We start from the raw sequence: 12,846 nt of genomic DNA on the forward strand, positions 1-12,846 counted from the left end.
GAGAGGGTGACAGATAAGAGAGAGGGATATATAGAGGGTGGGAAGGAAGGAGGGGGTGGGATGGAGGGATTGTAATGTCCTCCTGCAAGCAACTCTCAATGTCCTCTGAGAGTAGGCTATATTTCCATTCAGAGATTTTTGTTGGATTATCTTCTCTTATTATTCTCCAGGAGAGGATTAGTTTATACCAAAAGTGTTAGGCTTAATTTATTATAGCTTTTACACTCAATTGTAGGGTAGATGAACTTAGAGGTCAGAATTCGTCGGACACTATTTATTTTTTTGTGACCAACCTTTTATTAAGTTTTGTCATTTTTATTTTTCAGAGGGGGGTTACAGATACAAAATCAATCAAATAAATGCATACAAAGATAACCCAAACACATTCCCCATTCAGTCCCTATCCACCTGCCCGCATCCTCCATCCCCACCCAGAAACCATGCTTCACACCCCATCTATTTCATTGTAAAATGTTTTGTTGGTGTTAAATACAGTCTGTGAACAAACTTAAAATGTATAAATTGGTGGTTCGAATTAAGGGATGCCAAGGTCATATTTTTCCATATTCTGTTCCAGTTAAAGGGTGGTTCGGATTCAATTTGATCTGTGAACCATACTTTTTTGATGGCTAGCTCAGAATATGAGCTTTCCAAAAGTTGTTTATATATTATAGAGATCAGTCCTTTCGGGAGCCCGGATTATTTATTTATAAATCCCATCATTAGATGTTTTGGTAGTTGAGTTTCGCATAGCTGACCTAAGTTGTAAATATAGAAAAAAAGGAGTTGCCTGGTAATGTGTATGTATCTTTCAAAACTTGGAATGTTCTCAAACCATTACTGTCCATGATATCGGTAAAGATTCCACATTTGGACCATTGGGGGGATGCAAAAGGCCGTCCTCCAGATCGCAAGGCATTATTGTGAAATATTGGAGTATGGGCATGCCATTTTGATTCCTAGTGAAATTGTTTTTCAATTTTGCGCCAAATAAAAATTGTGTGAGCAATAATAGGACCAAAGCGTAGTTTACATTGTTTAAGGGATATATCTCACACTGTTTCTGTAGAGCCATTGAGGACTGAGCTAAACATGGCTCCCATTATCAGCCGCATTGTGCGTGTCACCTAAAGCCAAGATCAAAGGAATGACACCTTCACATCGTCAAGACGTCTATAAACACTCAGGGTGCGTCCTCACACCACATAAAAGGATCTGGGCAAACTGACAATGCTGAAAATAAACATGTCCACTTTCTGTCAGTAATCTATTGTATTGTCTCCGTATCTAAATATTGTTTTGGCAGACTTTGTAGGCGCAAAATGTATTTATTACTTTGCTCTTTGTGTGTCATTATGCAACATTAAGATTAAACTCCTAGCCCATTTTAAAGCATGTATCATTGCTATTAACATCTAATCATGCCGCATCCATTAGCCTTCATCTGACTATAATAACCTATCATGGAAGCTAAGCATGTCCGTTTCCTCCATGAATGTTACATTGCAACTTACGACTCAAGGTGCAAACAGGTGGTTGATGTGAGAATGAGTCCAGCACTCATAGGCTGCGTCTCAAAATTAATGGCCCTCTATTACCTATATAGTTCACTACTTTAGACAAGAGACTATGGACCCTCATCAAAAGTAGTGCACTATAAAGGGAATAGGGTACTATTTGGGATGCAAACCAGGTCCTGTCACACACATCACCAGGACTCTACTCTTTTCTCCCGTGTTGTTGTTTCTATAGACTTCCCAGTGAAAGGTGACTGAGGGATCTGTTATGAAAGACGTTCTCACCTCGTGCTTGTTGTTTGATATAAAGTCACCATATACAGTGGGGAAAAAAAGTATTTAGTCAGCCACCAATTGTGCAAGTTATCCCACTTAAAAAGATGAGAGAGGCCTGTAATTTTCATCATAGGTACACGTCAACTATGGCAGACAAAATGAGGAAAAAAAATCCAGAAAATCACATTGTAGGATTTTTTATGAATTTATTTGCAAATTATGGTGGAAAATAAGTATTTGGTCAATAACAAAAGTTTCTCAATACTTTGTTATATACCCTTTGTTGGCAATGACACAGGTCAAACGTTTTCTGTAAGCCTTCACAAGGTTTTCACACACTGTTGCTGGTATTTTGGCCCATTCCTCCATGCAGATCTCCTCTAGAGCAGTGATGTTTTGGGGCTGTCGCTGGGCAACACAGACTTTCAACTCCCTCCAAAGATTTTCTATGGGGTTGAGATCTGGAGACTGGCTAGGCCACTCCAGGACCTTGAAATGCTTCTTACGAAGCCACTCCTTCGTTGCCCGGGCGGTGTGTTTGGGATCATTGTCATGCTGAAAGACCCAGCCACGTTTCATCTTCAATGCCCTTGCTGATGGAAGGAGGTTTTCACTCAAAATCTCACGATACATGGCCCCATTCATTCTTTCCTTTACACGGATCAGTCGTCCTGGTCCCTTTGCAGAAAAACAGCCCCAAAGCATGATGTTTCCACCCCCATGCTTCACAGTAGGTATGGTGTTCTTTGGATGCAACTCAGCATTCTTTGTCCTCCAAACACGACGCGTTGAGTTTTTACCAAAAAGTTATATTTTGGTTTCATCTGACCATATGACATTCTCCCAATCCTCTTCTGGATCATCCAAATGCACTCTAGCAAACTTCAGACGAGCCTGAACATGTACTGGCTTAAGCAGGGGGACACGTCTGGCACTGCAGGATTTGAGTCCCTGGCGGCGTAGTGTGTTACTGATGGTAGGCTTTGTTACTTTGGTCCCAGCTCTCTGCAGGTCATTCACTAGGTCCCCCCGTGTGGTTCTGGGATTTTTGCTCACCGTTCTTGTGATCATTTTGACCCCACGGGGTGAGATCTTGCGTGGAGCCCCAGATCGAGGGAGATTATCAGTGGTCTTGTATGTCTTCCATTTCCTAATAATTGCTCCCACAGTTGATTTCTTCAAACCAAGCTGCTTACCTATTGCAGATTCAGTCTTCCCAGCCTGGTGCAGGTCTATAATTTTGTTTCTGGTGTCCTTTGACAGCTCTTTGGTCTTGGCCATAGTGGAGTTTGGAGTGTGACTGTTTGAGGTTGTGGACAGGTGTCTTTTATACTGATAACAAGTTCAAACAGGTGCCATTAATACAGGTAACGAGTGGAGGACAGAGGAGCCTCTTAAAGAAGAAGTTACAGGTCTGTGAGAGCCAGAAATCTTGCTTGTTTGTAGGTGACCAAATACTTATTTTCCACCATAATTTGCAAATAAATTCATTAAAAATCCTACAATGTGATTTTCTGGATTTTTTTTCCTCATTTTGTCTGTCATAGTTGACGTGTACCTATGATGAAAATTACAGGCCTCTCTCATCTTTTTAAGTGGGAGAACTTGCACAATTGGTGGCTGACTAAATACAAATTTTCCCCACTGTACACTGCCTTCGGAAAGGATTCAGACCCCTTTACTTTTTCCACAGCCTTATTCTAAAATTGATTAAGTTGTCCCCCCCCCCCCCCCCCCCCCCTCATCAATCTACACACAATACCACATAATGACAAAGCAAAAACAGTTATTTTTTAATGTTTGCTCATTTATAAAAAATTAAAATACGGAAATATCACATTTACATAAGTATTCAGAGCCTTTACTCAGTACTTTGTTGAAGTACCTTTGGCAGCGATTACAGCATCGAGTCTTCTTCGGTATTTTGCTACAAGCTTGGCACATCTGTATTTGGGGAGTTTCTCCCATTCTTCTCTGCAGATCCTCTCAAGCTCTGTCAGGTTGGGTGGGTAGCGTTGCTGCACAGCTATTTTCAGGTCTCTCCAGAGATGTTCGATCGGGTTCAAGTCCAGGCTCTGGCTGGGCCACTCAAGGACATTCAGAGACTTGTCCCGAAGCCACTCCTGTGTTGTCTTGACTGTGTACTTAGGGTCGTTGTCCTATTGGAAGGTGAACCTTTGACCCAGTCTGCGGTCCTGAGCGCTCTGGAGCAGGTTTTAATCAAGGATCTCTCTGTACTTTGCTCAGTTAATCTTTGCCTCGATCCTGACTAGTCTCCCAGTCCCTGCTGCTGAAAAACATCCCCACAGAAAAATGCTGTCCAGACGTTGCGCTTGGCATTCAGGCCAGAGTTCAATCTTGGTTTCATCAGACCAGATAATCTTGTTTCTCATGGTCTGAGAGTCTTTAGGTGCCTTTTGGCAAACTCCAAGCGGGCTGTCATGTACATTTACTGGCCACTCTACCATAAAGGCCTGATTGGTGGAGTGCTGCAGAGATGGTTGTCCTTCTGGATGTTTCTCCCATCTCCACAGAGGAACTCTAGAGCTCTGTCAGAGTGACCATGGGGTTCTTGGCCACCTCCCTGACCAATGCCCTTCTCCCCCGATTTCTCAGTTTGGCCAGGGGGCCAGCTTTAGGAAGAGTCTTGGTGGTTCCAAACTTCATCCATTTAAGAATGATGGAGGCCATGGTGTTCTTGGAAACCTTAAATGATGCAGAACATTTTTGGTACCCTTCCCAAGATCCTGTCTCGGAGCTCTACGGACAATTCCTTCGACCTCATGGCTTGGTTTTTGCTCTGACATGCACTGTCGACCTTATATAGACAGGTGTGTGCCTTTCCAAATCATATCCAAACAATTACATTTACCAAAGGTGGACTCCAATCAAGTTGTAGAAACATCTCAAGGATGATCAATGGAAACAGGATAAACCTGAGCTCAATTTCGAGTCTCATAGCAAAGGGTCTGAATACTTACAGTTGAAGGCGGAAGTTTACATACACCTTAGCCAAATACATTTAAACTCAGTTTTTCACAATTCCTGACATTTAATCTTAGTAAAATTTCCCTGTCCTAGGTCAGTTAGGATCACCACTTTCTTTTAAGAATTTGAAATGTCAGAAATATAATAGAGAGAGATTTATTTCAGCTTTTTTTTCTTTCATCACATTCCCAGTGGGTCAGAAGTTTACATACACTCAATTAGTATTTGGTAGCATTGCCTTTAAATTGTTTAACTTGGGTCAAACGTTTCGGGTAGCCTTCCACAAGCTTCCCACAATAAGCTGGGTGAATTTTGGCCCATTCCTCCTGACAGAGATGGTGTAACTGAGTCAGGTTTGTAGGCCTCCTTGCTCACACACGCTTTTTCAGTTCTTCCCACAACTTTTCTATAGGATTGAGGTCAGGGCTTTGTGATGGCCACTCCAATATCTTGACTTTGTTGTCCTTAAGCCATTTTGCCACAACTTTGGAAGTATGCTTGGGGTCATTGTCCATTTGGAAGACCCATTTGCGACCAAGCATTAACTTCCTGACTGATGTCTTGAGATGTTGCTTCAATATATCCACATAATTTTCCTTCCTCATGATGCCATCTATTTTGTGAAGTGCACCATCCCCTCCTGCAGCAAAGGACCCCAACAGCATGATGCTGCCACCCCCATGCTTCACGGTTGGGATGGTGTTCTTCGGCTTGCAAGCCCCACCTTTTTCCTCCAAACATAACGATGGTCATTATGACCAAACAGTTCTATTTTTGTTTCATCAGACCAGAGGATATTTCTCCAAAAAGTATGATCTTTGTCCCCATGTGCAGTTGCAAACTGTAGTGTGGCTTTTTTATGGCGGTTTTGGATCAGTGGCTTCTTCCTTGCTGAGCGGCCTTTCAGGTTATGTCGATATATGACTTTTGTACCTGTTTCCTCCAGCATCTTCACAAGGTCCTTTGCTGTTGTTCTGGGATTGATTTGCACTTTTCGCACCAAAGTACGTTCATCTCTAGGAGACAGAACGCGTCTCCTTCCTAAGCGGTATGACGGCTGCGTGGTCCCGTGGTGTTTATACTTGCGTACTATTGTTTGTACAGATGAACGTGGTACCTTCAAGAGTTTGGAAATTGCTCCCAAGGATGAAACACACTTTCGGAGGTCTACAATTTTTTTTCTGAGGTCTTGGCTGAGTTCTTTTGTTTTCCCATGATGTCAAGCAAAGAGGCACTGAGTTTGAAGGTAGGCCTTGAAATACATCCACAGGTACACCTCCAATTGACTCAAATTATGTAAATTAGCCTATCAGAAGCTTCTAAAACCATGACATCATTTTCTGGAATTGTCCAAGCTGTTTAAAGGCACAGTCAACTTAGTGTATGTAAACTTCTGACACACTGGAATTGTGATACAGTGAATTATAATTGAAATAATCTGTCTCTAAACAATTGTTGGAAAAATTACTTGTGTCATGCACAAAGTAGATGTCCTAACCGACTTGCCAAAACTATAGTTTGTTCACAAGAAATTTGTGGAGTGGTTGAAAAACAAGTTTTAATGACTCCAACCTAATTGTATGTAAACTTCCGACTTCAACTGTATATGGTAGTGGTTACAATGATACCTCATCAGCATAGCAGGTATCTATGGGAAAGGAAAATGGGGATACCTAGTCAGTTGTACAACTGAATGCATTCAACTGAAATGTGTCTTCCGCATTGAACCCAACCCCTCTGACTCAGAGAGGTGCGGGGGGGCTGCCTTAATCGACATCCACATCATCGGCACACGGGGAACAGTAGGTTAACTTCCTTGCTCAGGGGCAGAACGACCTTGTAAGCTTGGGGATTCTATTTTAGTGTTTATAATGTTACCTCATCAGCACAGTATCACGTCTTTCCTCCTCCTTTACTATTATCAAGCGTGCGCAATGTCTTCACCTATTAACTTCAGCCTATGAGCATGGCACACTAAGACAATTCATCCACGGTTGCTGATTAACCTTTGGGCTCGCTGGTGCAATAATCACTTTCCTTTCTTTCAACCAATGGGCATGAATCTAGGGGAGTATTTATATGTCAACTCAAACCTTGTATCTCCCACTTGCTTTTTTGCAGCAAGTATTCCAATGATCTTCCACCTCCCCACCAACTGAAGGTTCGTCATCCAGTGGGGGGTTCGAAAACAGCTGTCCAGCATAGGGCAACCTGTCATTAGCATCTGGCTCTGAGGAGCATTCCTCAGTGACGAGGCTTACCCCAAACTATTCAATAATTCTGTATTGCATTCTGTCTCTATTGTTATTCAGTTAAGCCTGTACTCGACTGTACTGCTGATTGCCCTTTTAACCCCTTAGAGTCGATGTCCACACTCCCGTGGAAATCTAATTTGCATAATAAAATTAGTCAGTTTAAGCAAGAGATATCTTTTTTTTTTTGCATTGGATGCGTCTCAATCCACCACATCCGCTGATGTCGCACTTCCGCAGTGAAAGGTGACCGAACTAGAGGTGTGTTTATCGGACCTTGACACATCCCAAAAATCGGTCTTCTCACAAAATCGTCTGTAGTGTCCGAACGTCTCATCTTTCCTCTATGGAAAGATGAGACTCACACGAACACGTACATGTCAGACGCCCACAGGCCTTACAAGACTCGTCTGAAGGTCCCCCGGTACCAGTTAAAAAATTAATGGAAGTATATATGGAGCGTGTTTAGTGCCAAAAATAAGGGGTTAAATACATGTACAAATAAAAATAAAAGTTGTTTCCTCATCTTTCTTATATCTCTCAGATATAGGACAGACACTTCAGAAGAAACTTCCTTTTGATATTTTTTTGGGGACTATCTGTTGTTCCATGTAATTAATCTGTTATTCAATGCGTTTGTAAGGCCAAAAAAAAATATTTTTGTTGGATACTTCAAGGGGTCTTAAAATTAAAAATCAAATAACAAAATGGTCCGGTGGAAATGTAATTTAGGGTTTATTGAAAAGTATGACTTAGGTGGCACTGTGGCAATGAGGAGCTGATGGCTGATGGAGGGGTGATCAGGTGTGTCATAGAGATAAGAACAGCCTAAGACCGCACACTGTACCAACGCCACTGCCTACGGGCTGTCGGCTTCTTCAGACACTCATTTTCCTGTTCTTCTGCCCCGTTTCTGACTTTCCTCTTCTCAGTAAACTATCACATCCTCACCATTTCCATTGTCCTTGTCGTTAGATCATACATTTGGCACAATGGAAGTTCGTGACATATGAGATGATAAAAGACATAACATCAATCATTATCACCCTTATCGTGATGGCGCATAGGCAGTTAGCTATGCCTTAGTCTGTGTGAGTGAAGAAAGAAGTCAGTGATGCCAGTCATCCTTTCTTCAGTTTCTCATTCCTTTGGGATGTGTGTTCCTCTCCTGTCTAAACACATCTGTCTGGTTGAGCGCTTGGAGTCATTCTCCCAGGTTGACATGCTGATAGCATCAGAGTTTGGCTCATAAAGGGTTAAAGCCACGCGTAGCAGAGAGCATGGCAGCATCAAACCTTGGCCACATCCCAAATTGCAACCTAGTCCCTATAGTGCACCACTTTTGGCACTGTTGCCCTATGATCTATGGTCAACATTAGTGCACTATAAAGGGAATAGGGTGCCATTTGTGAGAGTTCCAACCTTGAGATTCACTCCCCATCCTCCTCCCCCATTTTCTCCCCAAGACATCCACATGCATCTACAAAGCTGTGACTCCTCAGCCAGACTGTTAGAGATAGATAGGGGCATGTAGGAGCCTTTCTCTTCCCCTCCTACACATACCTACCTCCGCCTATGCCTCTGCAAGATTGACTGTAAAGTAGTTTGGGGTATGAAGTATGAGGTATAAAGTATGAACATACATTATATCGTATCTTACACATAATATTCAATTATTAATTTATGAACATTGAGTTATAGGTGATTTGTTGCTACACTGAACAAAAATATAAACGCAACATGTAGCTGTTTCCAGAGAATTGAATGTTATTTAATAATTTTCACCTGCAGGATCGTCAGAGTGGGGAGGGCGGGGTGCTGAGGAGTTTTTCTGTCTGTAATAAAGCCCTTTTGTGGGGGAAAATGCATTCTGATTGGCTGGGCCTGGCTCCCCAGTGGGTGGTCCTGGCTCCCAATTAGGGTGGGCCTATGCCCTCCCAGGCCCACCCAGGCTGTGCCCCTGCCCAGTCATGTGAAATCCATAGATTAGGGCCTAATGTATTTATTTCAATTGACTGATTTCCTTATATGAACTGTAACGCAGCAAAATCTTTGAAATTGTTGCATGTTGCATTTATATAATTGGGCTCCTGAGTGGCGCAGTGGTCTAAGGCACCGCATCTCAGAGCTTGAGGCGTCACTACAGACTCCCTGGTTCGATTCCAGGCTGTATCACAACCGGCCGTGATTGGGAGTCCTGTAGGACAGCGTCGTCCGGGTTTGGCAGGTGTAGGCTGTCATTGTAAGAATTTGTTCTTAATTGACTTGACAAGTTAAATAAAATAAATATTTTTGTCTGAAGATTGGTTGTTCATCTTCTCAACACTAGATGGAGATAGAGCTTCATATTGGGAGCTGGGGTCTGGAGTGTAGTCAAATGTTCAGTTTACTGTACTAATCATGTGGTTTATGAAACACCAAAAAGAGCAAGGCAGCTCTTTCAAAAATTTACACAATTAAACGTTTCATTACATTTTTCCATCCATCCCAGGTTCCCTGTCCCAGGTGTGAAGCGATCTCACTCCCATGGATCTGACTCTAAGAACAAACTCCCTGAACCGGTCATCAGCCAGATCATCGACAAACTCAAACACATCAACCAGGTGGAGTGTGTGTGTGTGTCAGTTTGTGTGTGTATGCGTGCGTGCGTGCATGCGTGTACGTTCATATACAGTTGAAGTTGGAAGTTTACATACACTTAGGTTGGAGTCATTAAAACTCGTTTTTCAACCACTCCACAAATTTCTTGTTAACAAACTATAGTTTTGGCAAGTCGGTTAGGACATCTACTTTGTGCATGACACAAGTAATTTTTCCAACAATTGTTTACAGACAGATTATTTCACTTATAGTTCACTGTATCACAATTCCAGTGGGTCAAAAGTTGACATACACTAAGTTGACTGTGCCTTTAAACAGCTTGGAAAATTCCATAAAATGATATCATGGCTTTATAAGCTTCTGATAGGCTAATTGACATCATTTGAGTCAATTTGAGGTGTACCTGTGGATGTATTTCAAGGCCTACCTTCAAACTCAGTGCCTCTTTGCTTGACATCATGGAAAAATAAAAAGGAATCAGCCAAGACCTCAGAAAATAAATTGTAGACCTCCACAAGTCTGGTTCATCCTTGGGAGCAATTTCCAAATGCCTGACGGTACCACGTTCATCTGTACAAATAATAGTACGCAAGTATAAACACCATGGGACCACGCAGCCATCATACCACTCAGGAAGGAGATGCGTTCTGTCTCCTAGAGATGAATGTACTTTGGTGCGAAAAGTGCAAATCATTCCCAGAACAACAGCAAAGGACCTTGTGAAGATGCTGGAGGAAACAGGTAGAAAAGTATCTATATCCACAGTAAAACAAGTCCTATATTGACATAACCTGAAAGGCCGCTCAGCAAGGAAGAAGCCCCTGCTCCAAAACCGCCATAGAAAAGCCAGACTACGGTTTGCAACTGCACATGGGGACAAAGATCGTACTTTTTGGAGAAACGTCTTCTGGTCTGATGAAACAAAAATAGAACTGTTTGGCCATAATGACCATCATTATGTTTGTAGGAAAATGGGGGGGCTTGCAAGCCGAAGAACACCACCCCAACCGTTAGGCACGGGGGTGGCAGCATCATGCTGTGGGGGTGCTTTGCTGCAGAGGGACTGGTAAATGGGGGGGCGGGGGGGAGGGGGGGGGGGCAGATGGAGAGTGTGCCTCTTTGCCACAGTGTTGATAAGACAACACTTAGTGCCTTGAAACGCCTGTGATTATTTCCCTGCCTCTCGTCGACCACGCCCCTCCCTCCCTCTTGCCTGCTTTGTGCCTTTCTCTTCCAGATATCTCCAAGACAATACAGGCCACTGGATCTAGGTTGGCGGCTCAAATCAGGATTAATGAGATGCTTTTAAGTGGCTAAGACTGTTGAAATGTGCTCTTTTGTAGCGTCATTAAAGTCAAACTGCTTCTCATCTGATGTGGAAGCTTTGCGTTGTTTAGTGTACATGCCTCCATCTCAGGCAGATGATAACATGAAGGTGTGCATTTGAGTGTGTGTTTGTGTATGTGTGTGCATCTATCAGTTACATATACATGTTAGTACATACACACAAAAATGTGGTCACATGGGGGAGAGGCATTGTGCCGTGAGGTGTTGCTTTATTTAATACTGTACATTTTCTTCAATTTGTTCTGGACCTGGGGACTGTGAAGAGACCCCTGGTGGCATGTCGGGTGGGATAAGCATGTCTGTCATAGTTACTGTATATGAAAATTGATTATACAAACAGTTTTGAATTTTCATAAATATTATATTTCTCACAAAAACAAGAATTGATGCAGTCAATCTCTATTCTACTTTGAGCCCTGACAGACTGACATGCATATTGTTGACATTAACCCTCTGTGTACATTAAAGGGCAAGACATGCTGCTCTGTTCTAGGCCAGCTGCAGCTTTTCTAGGTCCTTCTTTGCAGCACTTGACCATATCACCGGGCAGATGTTCAGAACTAGTTTATTACTTGTCACCCATTCCAAAACTGACTGCAACGCTTTGAGTAGGGTTGCAGTGATTTCACTAGCTGTGGTTGCTGATGTGTATAATGTTGAATCATCAGCATACATAGGCACACAGGCTTTGTTTAAAGCTTGTGGTAGATCACTACTAAAAATAGGGAACAGTAAAGGACCAAGAAAGCTTTAAATTAGAGAAGCTTCCATCAAAGAAAACCCTATGTTTTCTTGGATCTATAGCTCTCAACCCATGATATGACAGAGGATGTAAAGCTATTCTTGGATAGCGGAATGACTTAAGCTTCCCTCCAGGTCTGAGGACAAACACTTTTCAGATTAAAGATATGACAAACAGGAGTCGCGATTATAGTCTGCTACCATGCTCAGTAGCATTCCATCTAAGTTGTCAGTACTAGGTGGTTTCTCATTTGTATTTGTGTTTATTAGGGATCCCCATTAGATGCTGCCAAGGCAGAAGCTACTCTTCCTGGGGTCAAAAAACATTAACACATTAAGGCACTTACACGTTAAGGCACTTACATCACACATTAAAAAAATATATTAAACAGTACCTCATATAACATTATTACACCACTACATATCTACAATACAAAATGTATAATACCACTAACAGAAAAACCACCCTAATCTGTGAGGTGTAAGGCTAGTTGAGAGCTCCATGAACACGGTTATGCCTAACATAACTGAAACTAACTGCAGTGTTGCAGTGATTTCACTTGACGTAGTAGCTGACGTGTATAGTGTTAAGTAATTTGCATACATAGACACACTGGCTTTACTCAAAGCCAGTGGCATGTCATTAGTAAAGATTGAAAAAAGTAAGGGGTCTAGACAGCTGCCCGTGGGAATTCCTGATTCTACCTGGATTATGTTGGAGAGGCTTCCATTAAAGAAAACGCTCTGTGTTCTGTTAGACAGGTAACTCTTTATCCACAATATAGCAGGGGTTGTAAAGCCATAACACAACGTTTTTCCAGCAGCAGACTATGATCGATAATGTCTAACAAAACAGCTCCCACAATCATCTTTTTATCATCAATTTCTCTCAGCCAATCATCAGTCATTTGTGTAAGTGCTATGCCTGTTGAATGTCCTTCCCTATAAGCGTGCTGAAAATATGTTGTCAATTCGCTTACAGTAAAATAGCATTGTATCAGGTCAAACACAATTTTTAAAATTGTTTTCAAAGTTCAACAAACCATACAACTACAGTGCCTTCAAAAAGTATTTACACCCCTTTACGTTTTCCAAATGTTGTTACAGCTTGAATTTAAAATTGA

At 42.1% G+C, this 12,846-nt stretch overlaps 1 protein-coding gene across 1 annotated transcript in view; it reads left to right on the top strand.

Annotated features, from left to right (window-relative positions):
- Positions 1-12,846, top strand: part of LOC311107514 (glypican-3-like) — a gene marked incomplete at both ends in the record, with an annotated part of 281,287 nt that overhangs the window by 166,893 nt on the left and 101,548 nt on the right. The window contains one exon of the mRNA XM_084150013.1: positions 9,525-9,636. Coding sequence (XP_084006139.1) covers positions 9,525-9,636 — 112 coding nt within the window. The remainder of the gene's footprint in view (positions 1-9,524; positions 9,637-12,846) is intronic.

The sequence above is a fragment of the Coregonus lavaretus genome (assembly GCF_964263955.1).
Source record: "Coregonus lavaretus genome assembly, chromosome: 32".
NCBI lineage: Eukaryota > Metazoa > Chordata > Actinopteri > Salmoniformes > Salmonidae > Coregonus > Coregonus lavaretus.